General features: G+C 37.0%; 2 protein-coding genes across 2 annotated transcripts; one reads left to right on the forward strand and one right to left on the reverse strand.

Annotated features, from left to right (window-relative positions):
• The first annotated feature begins 466 nt into the window (after nucleotides 1-466).
• Nucleotides 467-8,702, forward strand: LOC135746816 (cytidine and dCMP deaminase domain-containing protein 1-like). Its single transcript, XM_065265530.2, has 9 exons — nucleotides 467-676; nucleotides 1,097-1,197; nucleotides 1,275-1,452; nucleotides 1,623-2,204; nucleotides 3,269-3,318; nucleotides 3,418-3,587; nucleotides 4,143-4,332; nucleotides 4,776-4,833; nucleotides 6,209-8,702. Exons 1-9 carry the CDS (start codon nucleotides 556-558, stop codon nucleotides 6,271-6,273), a joined length of 1,515 nt encoding a protein of 504 aa, XP_065121602.1. The 5' UTR covers nucleotides 467-555; the 3' UTR covers nucleotides 6,274-8,702.
• LOC135746817 (calcium-binding protein 39-like) lies at nucleotides 7,588-23,789 on the reverse strand. Its single transcript, XM_065265531.1, has 9 exons — nucleotides 23,471-23,789; nucleotides 17,241-17,372; nucleotides 13,321-13,485; nucleotides 13,115-13,233; nucleotides 12,795-12,963; nucleotides 12,644-12,703; nucleotides 12,493-12,558; nucleotides 12,256-12,399; nucleotides 7,588-9,064 (listed from the first exon to the last, which is right to left on the reverse strand). Exons 2-9 carry the CDS (start codon nucleotides 17,340-17,342, stop codon nucleotides 8,885-8,887), a joined length of 1,005 nt encoding a protein of 334 aa, XP_065121603.1. The 5' UTR covers nucleotides 17,343-17,372; nucleotides 23,471-23,789; the 3' UTR covers nucleotides 7,588-8,884.
• Nucleotides 23,790-23,936: the final 147 nt, after the last annotated feature.

Consider the following 23,936-nt stretch of genomic DNA (forward strand, 5'->3'; position numbering starts at 1 on the left):
TAAAGTGTATCTTAAATGTAGTTTTTATTTAGAAAATTTTTTAGAATCAACTTATGTTGAATTTGTTATAAAATATTATATAAGGCAAATGAAAACTCGCCTTCAAATACAGTTTTAAAGTACACATAGAAATGATATTAGACATTATAGTAGATGTTATATGAAAATTTAAGATATGTGAAGCATTCTGTAATGTTTCTTGGTTATGCAATTGTAAATTTTATAAAAAAAATTAAGATTAAGATAATTTTATAGTTAGAGGACTTTACACAACTCATTAATGTCTTTGTAATACTTAATATTAAAAATATAAAAAGTATATTAGTAAATAGTGGGTAATATTTCTCGGTTTCTAATATAAAAAAACGAAACTAAAAGATGACTTCGATATATACCAACGTTCTTTCTATTTGTCAGTAATAAGCCTGCGGCGCCTTTAAGAAAGGTTACTCCGCCCACATATGACGTCAGCGCAAATAGGAACAGGACAACGTAAAGACGAAAGAGTCGTTGTTCCTAGCCGTTCCTAGACAGATGACAGCTCAGTGTTAGTGAATGGCAGCATCTCATAGTCGGCGGTCTCGCCCGGATTTCGAGGAAAACAAATGTGTCCCAAACGGCGAGGAGTTGCGATATGTGAAGGACGTTGGCGTACAGACGGAGGCCAAAGTACAAGGTTAGATGAGCCCGTGACAGCCTGATCTGATGACAGCATTCAGCGCTGCGTAGAGCGATCGGTGTTTAACATCAAAGTACCGCGAGAGCGTTACGATGAGATGAGGTTTCGAATTGTTCTCGCGGTACTTTGATGACAAATTGGCTGCGCAGCGCCGCATGAAGCCTAGGACCAGTTTTATTCTTATAATATTATAGGTTCTTATTTACTATATTAATTAAGTTTAGTGTTATGTCAAAAACTATACGATTAAATTCCTTGTAAGAGCAAGCTTACCTGACTAACATTAAAAATGAATGTAGGACATTTAAACAATTTTATTTCTAAATGGTCTTCCTACATTAAAAGTTAATACACATATAACATTTCTTTAAGCTGTGGGAATTGTCAGTCGGTTTTCAATCATATTTATTGTTTCAGATCAATTTCCTAGATTGTCCAAGGACAACCTCTTCACGTTGTTAAGTCTATGGATGGAACTTTTCCCCAAAAAAGAAGAAGGGTGCAGAGAAAATGATGCCGTAGGTCTATCTGTTTATATTAGTTTTATCAGTTTATATCTTCACATCTAATATGATTTATTATTTTTTGTATCCAGACTGCAGACAGTGGCCTCGTGGTGGTCAAGGAGTGCAGAGTTCTGGATCTTCATTGCTCCGGTGTGGAGTTGCATGCAGGCCAGGTGGCTGTCATCAAACACGGCCCCAGACTTAAAGGATGCGATCTTTACTTTTCCAGAAAACCCTGTTCAACCTGCCTCAAGATGCTTATCAACGGTAGGATTGTAGTTGAATCATGATTCTAGGAAGTTAAAGTCTTTTCAATTTAAGTCACCTAAAATAAGGCTCACTGTGTAAAACAAAGTGCCCATATTTTTTTAGCTTTACAGAATAAAATTTCAAATCATATAGTGTTGTTTTTTGTTGCTATATTTATCATGACTCAGTTGGCGTGAACAGGATCTCCTATTGGCCCAGTGATACTGAGATCAGCTTGCTGTCAGGTGGGCACGATACTGCGGATTCCGCCCACCAAGAGGCCATCTTGGACGCCACAGCTGCAGAGAGACTGAAGTCCAACAGCAGACCGCACATCTGCGTCCTCCTGCAATCTCTAGGCTGTAACATGCTGCAATTCGTCGACGAAACTTCTCAGAAGTGTGACTTCCTTGGAAAGATTGCAGCTGATAATCCGGCTCTAGACGTTCCTGATATCTTCAGGAGGGAACGGTGGAACAACTTGGATGATTTGTTGAAAAGGTTCTTTATAAATGATGAGGAACAGCACAAGTACGTTCTGAACAAGATGGGACTTGAAAACTTTGTAGTGGAGCAAAATTTCCATAACCTGAGGCAACACATGAAGGATCTGATTAAGATTTTAGCCTCGGTGGCCGCCGGCGTTCCGGTTCTACAGAGTGAATATGGGTTCTTTACGAGAGATCTCCCAGCGTCGGGCTTTCCAGCGTTGCCTCAGGATGTTGCACGACATTGTATCATACAAGCCCGATTACTGGCCTGCAGAACAGGTAATGCGTACAGTGTCGATTCGTTGTAGACATATGCCTGCTCACTGTATTTATATATATTTTAATGTTTAGCATATATAAAACAAGAATCCAATAATATCGCCAAAACAGAATAAATTTTTCACAATTAGTGTTTACCAGTTCTTGGGAAAATGGCCTGACATAGTGAAATTTCATGCAAAATAAGTTGGGAACACACAAACAACAGTTCACTTCGTTCTATACTTTTTTGTGTAACCACTTTTGACAAATGTTTCTATATCATACACAAGGTGTGCACCAGATGTGTCACATCTGTAAGTGTTTAGTCACATCAATGTTTTTTTTCTCATAATACAGTTAATAAAAAATGTAATATTTTAACATTTTTGTCTTTAGCGAAGACACCTTTATCATGTGGATATCAATATTTATATTTATTTAAGTTTATTTGTATAGGGACAGATACAATAAACATAGTGAAACTAAAAGGCAAAGCAATGCAATGATATTACGCAGCGCATGAAAATAGTCCCCTTGGTAACTTTCAATAGCAGGGTACTATTTTCGGGCACTGCGTAATATCATTGCGCCTGCTTCAGCCATGATACGGCAGCAAAGACTTTGATTATTACGCCAGAATGAGAGTATAGTTCCTAACTATATCTACCTAGAAAATCCCAACTTTTAATTTTCTGTTTGTCTTAGTACACGATGCAACTACAGAAGAGTCAAGTTTTAAATAGGAAAAAACGAATTATTTTTTTTGTTATTTTTGAGCGCGATGCTAATGGTCTAATCAGATTCAATGGATTATGCTAAGCTATGCTAAAAATGCTAGCGCCAGACCCGGAGATCGGCTGAATGGATTCCACAACGGTAAAAATCAAATGTTTAAAATGAGCATATTTTAAAAAAAAGTGGAGTGTCCCTTTAAGCGTGTGTATAGTGCAAGTTATAGTCATGCGTAAGGTCTACACATAGCCTACTGCGCACTATAAATCGCACTTTAGGCTGTGCGTTTGAAAACAAAAACAAACAGACTATACCCAAGGTTAACCCCAGAATTTTCTATGCTGTTTCAGAGGATCCCAAAGTGGGTGTTGGCGCGGTAATTTGGGCCGAGGGGAAACAGGTAAATTATAAGTTATTAAACAAAAACTGCATTCTGACTTTATGCATTAGAGAAATAAAACCCTGTATATCTGTATTTCTTTTTCTGTACTTTTGGCAGTCAAAATGTGATGGCACGGGTCGTTTCTACTTAGTTAGCTGTGGCTACAACGCCTACCCGGTAGGCTCGGGGTACGCAGACTACCCGCGCATGGATCATAGGCAGGAGGAGAGACAGAACACAAAGTACAGATACATCCTGCATGCAGAACAGAATGCGCTCACATTCAGGTGAGAATCCTGAGATCACAGAGCTATCACAGACGTTGCCAAATACCCAAGAGTGTTACTGGAGATTCTGCATAGAGCTGAGTTGTTTCTGCACCTAGAGCCTTTAAAGGAAAACACCACAGTTTTTCAATATTTTACTATGTTCTTACCTCAACTTAGATGAATGAATACATACCTATATTTTTTCAATGCGTGCACTTAATCTTTGTACAGCGCGTCGTGAATGTGTTAGCATTTAGCCTAGCCCCATTCATTCCTTAGGATCCAAACAGGGATGGATTTAGAAGTCAGCGAACACTTCCATGTTTTCCCTATTTAGAGACTGTTACATGAGTAGTTACACGAGTAAGTATGGTGGCACAAAATAAACATGGCGATTTTTCTGTCTAAGTTAAGGTAAGAACATAGTAAAATATTTACAACGGTGTTGTTTTCCTTTTAAATAAAATTCAGCACTGTTAAAAAATGGTTGTGCCCACAAAATTATGAGTGACGTGATAGAAAATTGTAAAAAAAGAGCAATCTCAGGTTTTCCATTCTTTCTCTGTACTGCAGGAGCGCAGAGATTAAAGATGAGGACAACACCATGATGTTTGTAACCAAATGTCCATGTGACGAATGTGTTCCTTTGATTGGCTGCGCTGGAATAAAACAAATCTACACCACTGATCTAGACAGTGGCAAAGTGAAGCATGATATCTCCTACCTCAGGTTTAACAAACTCGCAGGGGTTCAGAAGTTTGTTGTAAGTGTGGGACATCACTTCATATACACAGAAAACTTTTTATTAAAGGGATAGTTCACCCCAAAACGAGAATTCTGTCATTATTTACTCGCTCTCATGTTGTTACAAACCTATATACATTTCTTTGTTCTGATGAACACAAAGGAAGATATTTTGAGGAACCGTTCGTGAGCCCCATTCACGTCTATAGTAGGAAAAAATACTATGGAAGTGAATGGGGCCCACGAACTGTTTGATTACGAACATTTCTCAAAATATCCTCCTCCGTGTTCATCAGAACAAAGAAATGTATACAGGTTTGTAACAACATGAGAGCGAGTAAATGATGACAGAATTTTCATTTTTTGGTGAACTATCCCTTTAAGCATTTTTTTTTGTTTTAAGTACAGTGTTATATTGTCTCATGTAACAATAATGTACATTTATCAAATTTTTTTCCTCAGTGGCAACAGAAATGTTGTGATAACCAAACTACAGAGCAAACGGCTCCATCACAGTCAAGTAAGAGACTTCTTTGTTATTACTATGCAGACGCTGTCAATAATTATAAATAATGCACTCCCCAGTGTTGCCACGTCCTGCTTATATTAATCTGCATTTAACTGTTTTTCTGTTGGTCATAAATGTGCTCTTATTTTCGGCTGTCAAGTTTCAGAATACAGCTGAATGATTGGTCCTTATAACACAATTAAAGGGACAATAAGTAGGATTTACCCCCATCTAGTGGTGAAATTGAATTTTGCATTCAAACAAATAGTGCTCTGTAGCCCCTCGCCTTTCCAAATGCGTGTTGCAACTACAGTAGCTGTTATGTACTCACTGATCTCCTTTGTCCGTTGCAGCTGGTTCACGTGTTCTGAACGAAACATTTTTATGTATTGATTTAGATGGCCAGCATAGTTGTGTTTGAAACATTGTTAATATTTATTGAAGTAATTATTTAATTTTCAACAAAATAGAGTATATACTTACTTAAAGGGACACTACACTTTTTTGAAAATAGGCTCATTTTCCAGCTCCCCTAGAGTTAAACATTTGATTTTTACCGTTTTTGTAATCTATTCAGCTGATCTCCGGGTCTGGCGCTAGCACTTTTAGCATAGCTTAGCATAATCCATTGAATCTGATTAGACCATTAGCATCGCACTAAAAAATAACCAAAGAGTTTTAATATTTTTCCTATTTAAAACTTGACTCTTCTGTAGTTACATCGTGTACTAAGACTGACTAAAAATTAAAATTTGTGATTTTCTAGGCAGCTATGGCTAGGAACTATACTCTCATTCTGGCGTAATAATCAAGGACTTTGCTGCCGTAACATGGCTGCAGGAGGTGCAATGATATTACGCAGCGCCTGAAAATAGTCCCCTTAGTAACTTTCAATAGCAGGGGGCTATTTTCAGGCATTGCGTGATATCATTGCGCTTCCTGCAGCCATGTTACATCAGCAAAGTCCTTCATTATTACACCAGATTGAGAGTATAGTTCCCAGCCATATCTGCCAAAGTGGAGTGTCCCTTTAATGTATGTTTTCTTTTATGCGTTTACGCTATAATTAAACAATTCGTCCATAAAAATTATACAAATTGGGGTTGCTTAGTTGGGCATCAGGGTTGCCAGACCTTGCTGAGAAAAAAAGAGCGAACGAACCCAAGGCACATTCTCAGCAAGATCTGGCAACAGTGATGCTCACTATCACCAAAACATCTCACTAAACTGGATGGGCTAAACTAACTATGACAACTACTTATCTAATGTTGGTATATTCAGTTTATTTAAACCAGTTGATTCTATATAAACAAAGGTTTGTGTTGTGTCTGTCCACCTTTGTAATGTTTAATGGCTGTGGTTTAATTTATGGTTGCTTGAATTACAGATGGCTTCTTGAAACGAAGAGATGAAGACATTGAATTTCAGTGCAACAAAAGACTGCGATCATAATCTATATATTTACAAAACTGCTTTCCTGCCTGTTTGACAGCGAAAAACTACAAATGCGAGAAACACATCACCATCAGGCCACACATGGACAGGCCACAGTTTCATTACATTTTATTCCCAAATCTTTTCTTTTAATGCATCCCTGGGTGTTGCTTGCTCAAGTTGAGCTACAGGAATATGTTGTATGCTACAATACATCATGCCACATTATGCAAACTGTTTTTGGTTTATAAAGGTAAAGGGGGCAAGCGAAATGGTTTTAAACAGGACCATCGCTTTAAATTAAGTTATTGAAAAGTGACATTTTAGTTTAATTTTAAATTGCACAGGGACAAAATGTTTTAGTTTGTAAAGAATCACATAAAATATTATCCCAAAAAATGTGTAAAAATGTTAAGTTCCTCAAAAATGCGCTTTTGTGTCTGTGCTGTTATTTTTATTGTTGATGGATAGTTCACCCAAAAATAAAAATTTTGTCATCATTTACTTGCTCTCATGTTGTTACACCCCTGCATAAATTTCTTTGTTCTGATGAACACAAAAGAAGATATTTTGAGAAATAATTCTAACAAAACCAATCAGAGGCCCCATTGACTGCCATAGTATAATTTTTGTCCTACTATGGGAGTCAATGGGGCCTTTGATTGGTTTGGTTATAAACATTCCAAGAAATATCTTCCTTTGTGAATAAAAGAAATGTATGCAGGTTTGTAACAATATGAGAGTAAATGATGACAGAATTTTCATTTTTGGGTGAACTCTCTCTTTAAAAGTTGCGTTCTAGCGGTTTTAAAATGTTAGAAATTAGAAATATTGTATTGCAAAATTGCTATTTTTTTTATTTACAAAAGACACAATACCAATGCTTCAGTTTCTCTTTATTGATGACATGGTACTATTAGCAGTTAGAGGAAAACTGCAACTGTATGTGTAATATGTAAAATAAAAATTTTATGCTAAAATGAATAAACGTCTTCGGTTGACTTATATTATACCTTCTTACAAATATCAGCAAGTTTGGCTGAGATGTATACATTTCAAATTTGAAAACATTTTCTTTGCAATACAAACAAATTTGCCTTACACAGCAATACCAAGCTGTTTATGAAAGATATGATGTGGGGTATTTTGGGCCGCGAATAACAACCGTGAGAACCTTTTTACAAAGTTTGATTCCCTATTTCCGTCCCAGAATATTCCATGTGGAATTCATCAAACAAATTGTAAAACCAAAACAAACTTGAAGCCATGAATACAGAGATCTCATCCCATAAAATTAAAAGATGCTTTTAAAAAACTAAATCAATCAATCAATCAAAGAGAAACAATGCGATTTAATGAATTTTCTTCAACAGCATAACTCAAATATAGCGAGTTAAAGAGGTTCATTGCTTAATCAAGCTAAATATGCTCAATAAGAACATATTAGAAATAATACAAAGAAATTAAGCTCCCCCTTCCGAAATGTACTCAAATAAAAATGAGCAAGAGTAAAATAATAACTCAAGAACAAAAGGCACCTGTTTTGTACATATGCGCCCTTATTTCATTTCGTGTTTCAGCTACGCCACAATCTATTTCTGTCAAAATCATCACGTACAGTTGAATTATGGGTTATAGGACAAAATGCTAATAGTAAAAAGTAAAACACCAGAGCACTACGGTAATACCACCATAGTACTATAGTATTGATATGTTTTACAGCCTAATGGAATCAATGAGTTGGAATATACATCTGGTTAACCTAAAGAAGTTTAGTCTCTTCTAAAATGGCAACCATCTTGAAAAGATTAAACTAAATGATGCTAATCATGGCGACTCAAAAAGTATGTAAAGTCTAACTTTTTTTTTAAAGCACAAACATGTTCCTCCTGTTTGAGCTTTGATAAACAATAATAAAAATACTGATAAATGAATTCTTCTTTAACACAAAACAAACAATAGAATAGGATTCCCAGACAGCAAACGACTTTGAGCCGGACCCAGCCCGCAGTCGTTTGCTGTCTGGGATAATAACAAGGAAGCAATCAGATGTGTAGTGTTTTCATTACAGCACAGAGAAATGAAACCTATCGATTCCTAAAAAAAAAAAGAAGCATTGACAAAAGGAATGCAAGTACGAATGTTAGTGCAGTTTAAAGTCCTCAACAGCTCATAAATAATTTGGGAATAGTTTGGGAATTCCCCCTCTTCCAGCAATATCCGTCTTCCGTCAGCGTAACGAAACCTGCGTTGTGGCGAAGTAGATACAACAGAGAACGTGGAGTGTCTGGGGTCGAGAAAAGCCTCCAGAATGAAATGAAAGTTTTCTTTACTTCCTACTCCGCAACGTGTCTTGCTGTCAAGAGGCCGTGTAATAGAAACTGGCTGATTCCTACTTTTAAAACATCCTATTCTGGCACAAACGTTTGCGTTAAAAAACAAACAAACATATGAAAGAAAATCTAGAAGAAGGAAATATGAACAGAGAACATCAATGACGATCGGGAACCATCTTTTGTAAGCCTCGCAACTAAGAAAAGAAAATTTCCAAGATTTTAAATAGAATTATTATTGTTAATTTTTTTTTTGTGTTTTTGTCGTTTTTTCCTAATACTGCAATAGCTAAAGTTTAGGAGGCTGGCTTCTTTAGGTCTCGTATTTGTTTGACGAGGTAAGTCTTCTCGTCGTTAAACTGCTCGTCGTCTGTGCGATCCTTCTGAAAGTTGCTAAGGAAGTCGATGAGTTTCGTCTGGTTCTTCAAAAGAATGTCTACGATGGGCTGCGTTTTATTCGGGTTGGCCACGAACACCTGAGAAAACACGAGAAGCAAAATAAGCTTGAATGTTTCGACAACTTTTTATTAGCTTTTTACAAGTCATTTACAAGCACTATAAAATGCTCGGGAGTTACGCTTAAGAATCGAGCCCTGTATGATGTAGTACATGAACTCCTGAACTGTTAAACATTATGGCAACACCTCACAATACCATTCATTCATTAAAGTTGCATTTCGTAACTTTTACGGCTCTTCTGCCATCTCTATTCAGAACAGGAAATTGCAGGTTACTCTATGCACACATCTTCACGTCAATTGACCAAAAAAGCTCAACTGGTTAATCATTATTATAAAGTCATCGTTTTAAAAAGTTAAGGAGATGATTTTGAAAACTAACTTTTTATGTACATTAGGGTGGTCCTTATTTTTCAACTTTTAAAAGTTCATGCTCTCACCCCACCAATATGTTTAAATAAAAAAAAATCAATATTAATATTTAGAGGTTGCTCAAGACCTTTGAACTTTAACACAATCGCATATTATGTGATACTTTGTGCTAGCATGTATAATTGTTTAATAATATATACTTATGGCAGCAATTGACTTATTTGACGATGCTCCATGCAATTAAAACTCCTGTTTTAGTTGTGATACGTCTTTCATAGCAAGAAAGCTTCAATGTGAATGAAGCACTATAGACATTATACAATGAGACAATGGCTGAAGCAACACGAACTACATGGTTACTCGGATAAGAAGAGACTGAAACAACTGGAACAAAAAACATGTGATTTTGAAAATATTCAAAGGCTTTGAGCACAGTGCAAAAAATGATTTTCAAGAAAAAATGTCTTGTTTTGTTTTCAGTAAAAATATCTAAAAATTCTTAAATGAAGATGCTTTTTCTTGATGAGCAAAACAACCCAAGAAAATCCTAGTCCAGTCTTTAGACCAAAAATATTAAATTTAAGTGATTTTGTGCATAAAACAAGCAAAAAAAAACTGCCAATGGGGTAAGCAAAAAAAATTGTGAAAATTTTTCTTAAACACAAAATTCAAGAAAAATTCAAGAAACATTTTCTTACCCCATTGGCAGATTTATTTGCTTGTTTTATGCACAAAATCGCTTAAATTTGATATTTTTGGTCTAAAAACTAGACTTATTTTCTTGGGTCGTTTTGCTCATCAAGAAAAAGCATCTTCATTTAAGAATTTTTTGATATTTTTACTGAAAACAAGACAAAAATACTAAGAATTTTTTTTCTTAAAAATCCTTTTTTGCAGTGCATATCCTAACACATTTAGGGGGTGAGAGTTGAACATAAAAAAATTGACCCATTATAAAGATCACCCTAATGTAAATGCTCCTTATTTTTGCTTTTTTGGTTACTTTGCACCAAGAAAAGTTACGGATTGCAGCTTTAAATATACGTTAACTTAAAGCTTACAGTAAGTTAATATACGTTAAAGTTAATGCATTATTTTGAATTATTGTTATCAGATATAACTTTAGATATTAACATGTATTATCAAATGTTTAAATTAGCATTAACCACGTGTCCTAACTACATTCTTGTGAAGTGTCTATACACTAAGTAAGGGATAATGTAGAGGCAGCCGGTAGTTATTGGGAAATAAGCCCCGACAGTGTGATCAGGACCCGACGCGAAGCGGAGGGCCTTGTATCACACTGAAGGGGCTTATTTCCCAATAACTACCGGCTGCCTCTACATTATCCCGCTTATTACACGGCTACTTGCCACATAAGAAAAAAACTGGACATGAATATGAATTTGAAACATTTTATTGGCATTTTTGTTTTAAATTAACATTTTTATCCTTCCGCGAAACTTTGCACAGATGCATAAAATGATCGTAATACCTTATTAAGATCCTCTGCTTCATACTTGTCTGTCTCCATTTTTTTCTCTTTTAGCCAGTCTTTGAGAAGTTTTAATGCCCATTCTGTATTTTTTTGTGTGTTGGCTTCGTAGCTGTCATGCTCTATTTTGTCAAGTTCAGTCTCAGTAAGCTGTCTGTGTCTTGTCGTGGTTGTCGAGTGTTTGTCACAAGATGGCGCCAAACAGACAGTAATCTTTATTGATCTTTATTGGCGCGGAGCGATTTTACTCGTGCAAGTAGTCCGGCTATGCGTTATTATTTTGGAGCGGTTATTATTTGTAAAGAACGAACCTGCAAATGTCTCAACTGACCAATCAGAATCAAGCATTCCAGAGAGCCGTGTAATAAGTGCAAATAGCGTCCCAAAAAAACACTCTCAACGGCTTCAGTGGCGCAGGCAGAAGCGCGTAAAGGCTCGTCGATCTGGCTTTTGACGCAATCTCCATGGTTAGAATCTGCCTTTTGTCGGTCGCGCTCTTCTTCTTTTTTTTCACATCACACCAAAAAGGCATTTATTTTCAATCAAAATGAAGAAAATTTTAAAAAAGTGGATGTGTGCAAAGAGTGTTTATTAAAAATTAAAGTATTTATTGGGTATGGTTAGGGGTCGGTGCAGGGCTTTCATTCCCCAAATAATGCAGCAGCCATTTAATAATTTTAATAAATATAATTTACACTTTGTTATTATTGCATTAATGTACAGAAATACTGAAGTGCAAATAGTATCTGCCAATATAAAGTATAGATAGATGCAGAGCCTGTACCCATGCCCTTATCACAACTCTCTCTCAAATTGCAGTAATCTCAAAGTACAACACAGACACTAAATAATTGTCTAAAGTGAATTATAAACTACTATATTATGAACTAATTATTAATAATTCAGAGAGGATATTAAAGATTTAAAGTGGTTCGGATCTTGGTGACGTCATAGCTGGTTACGGCAAACATATATCTGTTCTCTTTTTATCACCTCTCAAATACGTATAGGTAATCAAAAAGTCTGAGATAATTGCATTTTTGTGAAGAAATTTTGATAGAGATCAGATTCAGAGCTGTTCTTACTGTTTGCCCTAAGGGGTTGCTTACTCATAAGTTGTGTAAGAGCACCACCTGGTGGATAATAGCGGAAATACGGATTGCCGGAAAATCTCATCATTGGCAGGGAAGCGTTTTCTCTTAATTGATAAGTTAACTGTGTTACATGCTACATATCCTGAAATACATCAAGAATAGATGCACACCCAAATTGTGCAAGTTGGCAAAAAGAGAAATTTACTTATTGGCCTTTTCCTAGTAAGTTTTTAGAGATGATGGGTTACCTTAAAAACATGAAAAGCCTCAAACTGAATGTTTGGACTTTTATCTCTCAGGAGGTTCATCATGAGCTTCAGGTTCTCTGGTTTACTGATGTACCGCGTCATGACTGTGAAGTTGTGTCTGTCCAGAAGCAGTTCGCCCAGCAGCTGTCAAAACAAAACACAAACGCAATTATGAACGTCAAAACGAGATCGAGGTGGTGATAATTCATTTCCTTCCAGAGCTTGTTAAAAACGCACCTTCAATGACTGTCTCTTGGTCACGTAGTTCTCAGAATGAAGCAGTTTCTCATAGTTATCAAAAACCTGGAAGATCAGGGAAAATTCAACAAATTCATTTCACAGGAATTAATCATGGATTTCTACGGATAAACAATAAAAAATGGTTTACCGCATCGTAGTTCTGTTCTAAAAATTCTGCCACCAGAACCTTGTGTCTCGTGAGCAGATCCTGTAAAAGATAAATACACAAAATGTAAAAAAAAAAAAAAAACATGTATTCTTTCAACAGCAATCCCTACAAACCCCAACGTATGTCTAACCTTAAAGGTGGCGAACGCATCAGAGGCGATGTCAAACGTGGACATCTCCACGTAGCTGAAGAAATCTTTGAACTGTTCGGAGTGAAGGACGATTTTGGCGAGAGGCTCGTGCCGGATGCACTCGCGCAGCATAATCCCACAATTCAAAGCCACCTGAGGCGTCTCATACCTGCCGTGGCACCAAAGAAGAAATGTCTCGCACTTATGTAAACATTGCTTAATGATTTTGTGGCATAACAACAGACTGTTAAGAGATGGTGCTGTTTATTTATGCAAATTAAGGAAATGCCAATGAACTGATTGGTGGGGCGGTCTCTCACCCTTTCAGCAAGATGAACAGAACTTCCTGATGAGAGCAGAAATATTCCACCGTTGGGCTGCGGGTCCCGATCTGCCGGCGCAGGATGTTATTGAAGATCTGACACACATCCTTTTTACCCTGCACACACATACGGAGCGAAAGTTTGCATCCCACTTACACATTTATTTAGAAAGGTTACAAAATAAAAGTGACGTTTTGATTCACCTCAAAGTCGATGACCTGTAGGTTTTCCACCAGTGAGATGAGCAGTCCGCTGTTGTACAACTCCTGGGCCAACTGGGCAACGGTTTCTGTGTGTGGCTCCTTATCGTTGGTGCCATACAGGATCTCTTTCATTGCCACCAGACATTTGGACACCTCTTCTGAAGCCTGACAACGTCAAACCGACAAAATGTAACCAACTAGAAAATAGTATAGCTTATATTTACAAAAACCTGCAGCAAAATACCTCTGCTTGGACCCTGACGTGGCACTAGGCTTGTGTCGATAGACAACAGTATTGTGTATCGACGATCGTCAGACATATTGCCGATAGTTTTATCATCATCATAGTTTCACATTGACATGCGCATTGCATACTATTCCTCGCATGAGAGGGTTTGTGGGCTTCACTTTCCACGAGAAAGCTTGTAATGTGCGCAGATTCCTTCTCGCATGCACCTGGACTTGTAATGCACACATCTTGTACTCTTTCTTGGACTTGAACGAATGCAGCATGGACTTCATGCACCTGAACTTGTAATGTGCATGACTCCAACTCTTCCTCGCACCTGAACTTGTAATACGTGCACTAGAGAGGTTGTTAGGTGCGCGGTGGCTTAAAACCAGCGATAGTGTTGGGGCGATATGCCACATTTTGAGATTGTCCTATCGTCAGCCTGTAAGATCGCTCGCTGTCATAAAGTCCAGGTGCTCTAAACAAACTTGCTTGTTTTAACCCTTTGCACCCCTTACAACCTCTCTAGTGCAAGGAAATGTCAGAGCCACGCGTATTACAAGTTCAGGTGCTGGGAGGAAAATGAACAAAAATAAATGAGTAAACTATTGCCCTGCTCCCCAATACTATCATGTATCTGCGATCTTACAGACTGACGATAGGATGATCTCACAATGGGGCATATCACCCAACACTACGTGACCCCAAGCACTTTTCTACATCAAATATGTACATTTATGGGTACGCACACTCTCAAATCTATGCATACAGAGGCCGCAGACAATCATGTCTGGTTTTATCCTTTAGCTGTTTAAAAACCGTTTGACTTGACTGTATGGGAGGTGCATATAGATTTCCTCCGGCTGACGAAGCCCCAGGCTCTCAGAATAACAACAGCAGGTTCCCAACACTTCAAACGCTTTGACTTTAGCATGGGGCTGCTGAAAAGGGCCTTAGCAGGCAGGTGAAAATGAGCGAGAGGTCGTCCAGCAGAGTGATATTCCCACCTCTCTGAGATCTTTCTTCTCGCAGTACAAACATAAAGCACTTCTTTCACAAACCAGTGGCTTTCTAAAGAAGAGACTCCTAATACTATTGTTATGTTCTTGATGATGAATGACTCTCATTTAATCATTTCTGGGGATGCACCGATACCACTTTTTTGGAATACGAATACGAGTACGAGTACTTGGCGATACCGATACGGAGTACTTAATAAAAAAACATGATTTAAATTTACAGGTAACAGCTTTAGTCATATAATTTAACGAAAAAACAAGGGACTAGTTTTCCAGTTTGTTGTAAACTCTGCCTCTTTGGACAACACAAGAGGCATTAACCTCTTACACGCCGCTCAAACATAGACATTTCTCAGACTGTGGTATTGATACCTGGTATCGGGGGACTTTTAACGAGTACGAGTACTTTAGAAAATGTGGTATCGAGGCGGATACCCGATACCAGTATCGGTATCAATGCATCTCTAATCATTTCAAAGTAAATATATGGTAAAGACAGTTTCAGCAGTAACAATATAAACAAGCGGCACTGTATACAATGTAAACTGTATGAGTTTCTTTGCTTACCAAATGATGGTAAGCACACAGTTGACGGTACCCGCTGACTTCCACAGTATTTGTTTTTTCCTATGGAAGAAGTCACTGTATACATGTCAGTGTGTGCTTACCAAAATGTATCAAAATATCTACTTGTGTGTTCAACAGAATAAAGAAGAAACTCATACAGGTTGAAAACAACATGAGGATGAGTAAACGATGAATCATTTCATTTTTTGGTGAACTATCCCTTTAAATGTTGTTTCGCTCAATTTGGTCTGCAAGCATTGTTCCTCACTGCTAAAGCAAAAACCTACAAGCTCATCTACTGCACTCCTCCATTATTAGCTTCAAAATATTTGCCTGGGCCGGCCCACGACGCTCCGAAGAAGCAAATGCAAGATGCAAAAACCAAAATAAGAAACACATAATGGAAAAAAGCTATGGAAAATCCCAGATTAAGTGGAAATCAAGATTGATATTTTGAAGAGAGGAAGCCTAAAAACATTCCTGGCCAACAATAATACTAAATATATCATCATATTAGATCAAATAAAACACTTCAATGAACTTTGAGTAAAATGAATGCAGAAAATGTTTTGCTGGGATCATAAAGATGTTAAACAAGGAAAGCATCCAATTAACAATCTTTGATAGAAAAACTATGGAAAAATATATTGCCATTCATTAATGGTGGTTAACCTATATTGCAGTGGTTCTCAAAATTTTCAGCGTGCGGCCCCCTTTGTGTATGGTGCATCCCTTCATGGCCCCCCAAAGAAAATTTATGAAGTAAAATATTCCAAAGCTTAAAATTTTAATTAAACAAAAATATTTAATTATACAATGTAGTGCTGTTGGTTAGTAGTCTTATTTTTATAAGGGTTTAATTATACAGAATTGATGATAAATTAATGTATTTTATAAAATGTCATTAAACTGGGACCATCTCAGGGCCTCCAGTTTAAGAATCACTGCTATATTGTACTATAAAGTGTACACCACTGTGTCAATCCTGTGAACTGACTTACTAAATTCGTCAAATTAGTCAATGCTTGAAAGTTAATCAGGACCTTAACAGGTAAATACATTCGGCTTTTACAATAGGAAGAAAATAATAATCATCACCTATTATTACATGGCGATCTGAAATACTTAATTCTCATTGGTCAGTGGCAACATTGTGGTTTGTTATTCCCAACCACCCATTAAAACTACTAACCCAGCCTCATACAGGACCTGCAAGTCATCTTGAGTGTTTAAAACTTGCAAATAAATATAAATATGTATATTAAATGACACAGGTGAGATTATATTTACAGATTCTTATATCTTTGTTTGAACTTCACCTCTTGGCTTAAAGCTGCTAGGAAACTTTTTCTTTGTTGAAGGTTTGCATTTCTTACAAATGAGGCAATAAAATATATCAAATCGTTGAGGTCCTGATCACCATGTCAGGATTTATTCTGCAATAACAATAGAATGTCTGTACATTATCCCATACTTATTAATTACATTTGTAAAGTTTGTGTAAGTAAGACTTACTGTATTTAAAAGCACGATATATGTTAAAGTAATACATATTTTAAGAATGCTATTATGCAACAAACACAAAATAAAAATGTACTTTTAACAGACAGCATTTGTAATTTTTTATATACAAAAATATTTTAGACATTAAGGTTATAACATCTTATGATTTCGTGTTATGCTGCTTTAAAGGTCCACTGTGTAGATTTTTGTGGCATCTAGTGGTGAGACTGTGAATTGCACAACTCATCCCTCTCTTTCAAAACGCAGAGACATGCTACGGTAGCCAGCACAGGACAAATTTGTCATTGTCTGAGACAACGTAGTGACCAAACGCACCCTATAGAAAAGTTTGTCCTACTATAGAAATATGGCGGCACAAAATAACGATTTCCATGTAAGGAGACCCATGGTGTATGTAGATATAAACGGTTCATTCTAAGGTAATAAAATCAATATATAGTTCATCATTTAAGGGTTTTATACACCACTAATAATATAGTTATGTATATTATACTGCATTTCTGTCAAGAGATCCTTCTAAAAGTTACATAATGCACCTTTCAAACAATGCAAAATAAAAATGACTTGAATTTTCTAACCTTTTCTGTCTTCTTATCCTGCTTGACCAGAATGGACAGATTGTCCTTCAAGGTTTTCACAATTTCTGTGGGATTCTTGTGAGATTTACCAAATAATGGCATGATGGCGGTTGTAGATTCTCACCTCAGAACCTGGAGTTAGAGAAGGTAGAACAAAAAATACTTGGGTTAGTGGTGTTCATTTTATGTTTCTTATAATCTTAACAACCTTTTGATGTACAGTCTCATGCTGAAATATAAAATGTGGTTATTAAGAGTAAATATTGAGAGTCAGGGCCATTGTTTTGTCTCAAGACACGCACCAGTATTGTTTTGTAAGGTTTGCTTGTAAAAACTACTTGAAGCGTCCATAACAAAAGCTGATCAGCAGTTCCTGTATTTAAAAAAATGTTTTTCCGAAACTTGTACGAACCCTGGTGAAGTGCATTCGGCACAGAAATACTTTAACACATCCAACTGCTTATTTGACACTTTGCCTATGTTTAGCATGAGGAAGCAACTCTTAAACTGTGTTCATAAGTCAGAATGCATGAAATACCGTTGACCCCCCCTTTAAATGTCCTAATATAACTAAGGCCTAGCAGGGCACGTTATCTACTTTTCATAAGTTGGTTAATTAACCCAGAAATAATGGAAACATTGTGTTTTGACAATAGCAAAATAATGCAAGTACATCCTTTCAAAGAACACAACTTAGATTTAAAAGAATATTACGATGAAAATTATGAATGTTAATATGAAATCGAATGTAAGAAAAAATATATATTATACATACTTAAAACATAAATAAATATCATAAAATATGCATTTCAATTTTAAACAGCTAATAGTCATTGTTATGCATAAATCCCAGCTTTACAGGATTTATTGCTTTAGTCGAGTGTTACTCTGATCGCAGCTGTGAGTATGCGCCATTACGCGCATATCACATTTATAATAGCTACCCTTTAGATCTAAACACTAGATGTTATGTTTCAGATGACTTTTTATTTGTATTGCCACGCACATGTGGACCCTGAGCTGCGCATGCCACTTAACTGAGACAGACAGTAAACAGAAATGACAGAGGTAATCACAAAATGACAATCACAAACAAACACAAACGTAAACTAGGCATGGGCCGGTTACCGGTTTCAAGGTACACCGAGGTTTTAAAGAGTCAAGGTTTCAAACCACTACAATTTATGTAATACCGTTTTCAAGGTATAAGCTGTGTTTTGACAAAATTAAGTTAAATAATTAAGTCTTGTAATTGATTTGATGTTTACATTTAATATTATTCATATTAATACATTTAAACTTAAAATAACAAATTTTAGTGTTGCAATGGCAATACCGCAACACCGCGAAATTTCCGCTTAAGGTTATCATTCCGCCCACGCAAACACGAAGGCAATATATCGTCTCTCTCTCTCTCTCTAAACCCCCCCCCCTCATGGTCATGTCCAGATCCTGCAATAAGCCTCTCAATGAATTACAGTGAAATGCCGCTACATCCAAAAACCAGAGGGCGCTCTCGAGCAGAAACTCAACATGCGCCACAGAAGTACAATTTTCACACGCATCTCCTGGAAGTAGGGATGCACCGATACCACTTTTTTGGAATATGAGTACAAGTACGAGTACTTGCATTTCAGTACTTGCCGATATCGATACCGAGTACTTAATAAAAAACATGATCTAAATTTACAGGTTACAACTTTAGTCATTTAATTTACCAAAAAAAAACAAGGGACTAGTTTTCCAGTTTGTTGTAAACTCTGCCTCTTTGGACAACACAAGAGGCATTAACCCCTTACACGCCGCTCAAACATAGACATTTCTCAGACCGTGGTATCGATCCCATGTACCAGGGGACTTTAAACGAGTACTTTAGAAATTGTGGTATCGAGGCCGATACCTGATACCTGTATTAGGGCTGTCACTTTTGAGAAAAATCAAATTCGAACGGATATCGAATATCATGCAATGTATCCGAATATATTCGAATATCTAGGTGCCTCCGCGCGCATCAAAAAAAAAAAAAAAACGTAATGGAGATTCAATTTATTAACAGTGACAGTCATAAACGGGGCTGTCTGCATTACTTTTTCTTACTTAATGTTTTAAACAGCAGGTTATTAACTTATGAATAACAACGACTCAAAACAGGTGACAACTTAAACAGCAGCAGGAGTAAGGCATATAGCAAAGCCCAAACGAAATCCGCGCCCGCAGATTTCGGCGGAAAACTCCGCTGAATTCCGCGGATATAATGCCCTTCATTGACAAGCACACATATCCCGCGCTTGAGCCTGTTTGTGAGAAAAAAAATCTCATTGACAACAAGCACACATACAAATACTATCTCGCGTGTTTGTGAGCCGTCATTGACAAGTGCATTATCTCTGCGCGTGCTGCTTGCTTGACCGTTTTTAATGATAGTGAGCGCAAACCATTTGATATTTGAGATGAAATAAAACTAACCGCTGAGTTAAGCAGAGCTCACTTGACTCTGTCGTCTATGTGACGCGCAAAAGTCAGCACATGATCATTTCAAATCCGTTTACAAGACAAATTCTGTTGTTGTTTAATATAAAGTTTACATTGCGTTGTAAACATGATGAAATTATCTTCATACATGCTAATTTCATAATACGAACGTATTAACACAAGCTTTTTATTCTGCTATAATATTTAACATGATAAACAATAATATGTAAAACTATACAAATTGTATCTTGACATGCACATTAGGTTTCAATTTGATTCCCTCTCTTGCGCACAGTTGCCGTCGGTCTCATTCTCAGCCTCCTTCCTATTACGAGGTGTTACTGTTAAAAAATGCGCCAAATATGGCATTTTTAAAACCGGATGCTTTATTTATAGTTCGAATACGGATATTTCACGTCATGTTCGAATGCATATTCGAATATCGAATAAGAAGTGACAGCCCTAACCAGTATCGGTATCGGTGCATCCCTACCTGGAAGTGCCTTTAAGCATATTTATATCGCTGTTCATCAAGCCTTTTCTGTTATTTTCATGATAATAAACAATATGTATATGATTATGTTTGACGAGTGTTGCTTTTCCAAATGCATGTTATAAACGACTTAAACTAACAGTGATTTCAGATTGATTAGGACTTCCGATTGATCAAAGAGTCGTAATAAATGAAAGTAAAAGGGATGTAGGTAATTTCACCTTTGCGATTCAGAATCGATATCAGAGAGGCATTACTAGTAAGAATCGCAATTAATCGTCCCAGCCCTAAGGCTGGATTGATCTAAAGCCTGTCCATGAAACCGCCCCTTTGTGTTGTAAACTTAATCCAACACAGTGATTAAATTAAATAATAAATCTCAATTCAATTAACACATTTATCATAAAAACAATCAATTTTGAAAGGGTTCCCACTAGAATTAGAGTGAAATATTAAGGCACTTTTTAACAGCAACCTAAACCACCCACAACTGTTAATGAGGAAACTATTAACTAGTTTTAAAAGAGGACAAAGTTTACCTTGTGACTCAGGTAATCCTGTGAACTAAGAACCCAACAAAGGGGTGTGTGTGTGTGTGTGTGCGCGTGTGTGTGTCCATCATGTTGCCCTTGTATTATTGGTGAGAGACACTGATGACATCACCAATGCCACGTCACAGCAAAGATGACAGAATGAAGTCATAACTTATGCAACAGATTCCACCAGCACAACACCATTTTGAATAATAAAGCATTCTCCTATAAGTAAGCTATTTGTAACATAATTTCTCCCAAAAGTGTACACAGTGCACCACTATGAAAACATCCCCTGTATGTTCAAGCATTCCAACACAGTGACAGTGTCTCAACTATTGACACGAGTTTAGTGTGGTATCATCTGTGAAAGATGGGGGAGTGTTCGGGAAACCTTTAAAAAAATCCTTATTTTTGCAAATGCATCTGGTGATACCAATTGTACAGGAATTACACACTACAGCTTCAACTATCGAAAGGACCAGAGAGTCATGTCACATGGCATAATTTCTTTTTACAGAGTAGGGATGGGCCGATAAATCGGCTGATGATGCTTGCTATGCTTCTCAATGAATTGTGGTGAAACGCCGCTACATCCACAGGGCGCTCTCGTGCAGAAACTCAATATGGGCCGCAGAAGAAAAACTATTTACACACGCATCTCCAGGAAATGGCTTAAAGGGACAGTAAGTAGGGTTTTAAGTGTTTTATTAATCAAAATCAATGTCTTTATTCATAAATATGTCCTCGTTTGTGTCAAATAACCTCTGACTTTTCATTGTGAGCTTAGAATTTCTTCTCTTTACTTACATTGAACGGGTAAGTCCAAGGAGGCTTCCATGTCATTCCGCCATATTGATAAACTATAATTGCAGAGAGGGACAAAAAGCACTAGCCTACCAAAGGGTTTCAACAACACGTTTTCGTTCAGAACACATGAACCAGCTGAAACGGACAAAGGAGATCAGTGAGGACATAACGGCTACCGTAGTTGCAACATGCATTTGGAAAAGCGAGGTGCTAGAGAGCACTATTCGTTTGAATGCAAAATACAATTTCACCACTAGATGGGGGTCAATCCTACTTATTGTCCCTTTAAGCATTTATATTGTTGTTCTTCTTCAAAAACTTTCAGGTATTTTCATGATAATAAAGAATATGTAAAATGATTGTTTGACGAGTGTTGCTTTTTCAAATGCATGTTATAAACGACTCAAACTAACAGTGATTTCAGATTGATAAGGACTGAAGTACATGAAAAAGCTGTCCATAATATCAGCTGTGCGATTTAGAATCGTTATCGGACAGGTATTATCAGTGTTTATCTGCATTTATCATCCCATCCCTAGGTATTCCGGTCTACGTGTATTCCAGGGTTAGGAATTTCAAATAGTCTTACAAAATAGAAAACTCCACCCGTTTATAATTCCTAAAATACTACATCAAAGCAGAAGATAATATAATAGTGATGATGAAATGGAAGCACTGGACATACATAAACAATTCATACAACAGTGAAACTAACTCGAGAGAGAGAGAGAGAGAGAGAGAGAGAGAGAGAGAGAGAGAGAGAGAGAGAGAGAGTGAGAGAGTGAGAGAGAGTGAGAGAGAGAGAGAACTTGAGGAACCAGAGTTACATGTATGCACATTTAACAATGCATTTCTTATTATGATTACTATGCAACGCAAACATTTCTTACTGGTAACTAAAATGACATTTATTATGTAACTTTCACAAATAGGCATGAGGAGATACTCAGCCTTCAGAAAATGTTGATTGGCAACCTCAGAAGGTTTAATAAATATTATATAAGTGGTTTAATTTAACTATTTTATACTGTGTTACCAAATTGCTGGACATTTAAATCCAGTGATGTTGTTTTCCAATAATACACAAAATGTATAAAAAAAAACATAAATTAATAGAAAAAATGAATGTATCAAACAAATTAACTGATGAAAAATGTAAACAAATAAAATATACGTACATAACAGGGTTGCTATAGTTTATAGTCTGGGACCATAAATTAAATAGAAAAACATTTGTATTGATTTTACAATAGCTTTGGTAACAGGGTTAAATAGTAAGTAAATGTAGTTAAGGTCTTCATGGCTTACAATTTTTTAATGTGTGAGGCAACACAGCTTTACATTAAAATTATTTTTAATACAAATTATACAAATGTTTTTTGTTTATTATGTTATATGTTTATTGCACTTACAAAACATGTCAGCAGGGAAGCTCCAGAGCAAGTGCAAAAAAAAAATCACAATTTGCTGAAAAAAAACTACCAACTTTGCTAAACTCTGCCACATGCTAGTTTATCAAAACAAAAACCTAATAGGCCTTGCAGCAGTGTGATCTGATCTGAGGCCTGTTCACTCAATTCATAAACACCAGCAGCGTGACACTGTGCGAGCGGTTACAATGTAATAAGCGACCACAGCGTCACAGCCAAACAATGTAACAAAGACTCAGATAATCGGGCTTCGTCCGGACATTTAACTCTCTATTTGTCAACCTTGTTACCAATACCAAACCCGACAGGCAGAGAAATGGGCGTACAGCTTATTCTCTTGCGACACCAAAATAAAAGACACACACAGAGTATGTGAGCGTCACGCTGGGATTTACGTCAAAATGTTGTTTTTTATTAACATCAACGAGACTCATATCGTGTCGATGTCGAGTATCCCACGACTAAAATGTTAAGAAAATGTTGAATACTTACTATGCTGCAATGTAATTTTGTCTTCTGCTGTGTGTTCGCGAGCAGCCTTTCTGATCACGCCAGCAGTGCGGGCGCGAGTGTGCGCGTGCTGGGCAAAACGTCAGCGGAATGTGCGCACGAACGAATTCAACGGTGACTGACTCAAACGCGTTTATCTGCAAAAGACATGGTGGTTCGTAAACGTAAACTTTCTCGCAGTTCCCCGTTGGACAGTGTGAAATAATCCGGGTAGGTTTCGCGTTTGTCTGATACGGTTAAAATGCGGAGACTGATCTCAGGTCAGATGCCCCACGCCGCAGCGAGCGTATTGGCGCTTCATCCCTCGCTGAGGCGAGGCTTCGAGTTACCCGGATGTGGATTTGTGGAGACTTCATGCGACTCTGCGCAAACCTGGCGGCATATGACATCAAATATCGCGAGAGTGATGCGAAAGCCCGTCGTTTGATTCGCTCTCGCGATATATTGA

This window comes from Paramisgurnus dabryanus, chromosome 4, assembly GCF_030506205.2.
Source record: "Paramisgurnus dabryanus chromosome 4, PD_genome_1.1, whole genome shotgun sequence".
Classification (NCBI taxonomy): Eukaryota; Metazoa; Chordata; class Actinopteri; order Cypriniformes; family Cobitidae; genus Paramisgurnus; species Paramisgurnus dabryanus.

Excerpts from the sequence above, each read along its gene's own strand:
- LOC135746816 (XM_065265530.2), top strand. The coding sequence starts at position 556 with ATGGCAGCATCTCATAGTCGGCGGTCTCGCCCGGATTTCGAGGAAAAC. Across the intron at positions 1,453-1,622 it reads CCTCAAGATGCTTATCAACG|TTGGCGTGAACAGGATCTCC; the intron begins GTAGGATTGTAG and ends ATCATGACTCAG. Across the intron at positions 2,205-3,268 it reads ATTACTGGCCTGCAGAACAG|AGGATCCCAAAGTGGGTGTT; the intron begins GTAATGCGTACA and ends ATGCTGTTTCAG.
- LOC135746817 (XM_065265531.1), bottom strand. The coding sequence starts at position 17,342 with ATGCCATTATTTGGTAAATCTCACAAGAATCCCACAGAAATTGTGAAA. Across the intron at positions 13,234-13,320 it reads TACAGGTCATCGACTTTGAG|GGTAAAAAGGATGTGTGTCA; the intron begins GTGAATCAAAAC and ends ATGTGTGTGCAG. Across the intron at positions 12,964-13,114 it reads CTGTTCATCTTGCTGAAAGG|GTATGAGACGCCTCAGGTGG; the intron begins GTGAGAGACCGC and ends GTGCCACGGCAG.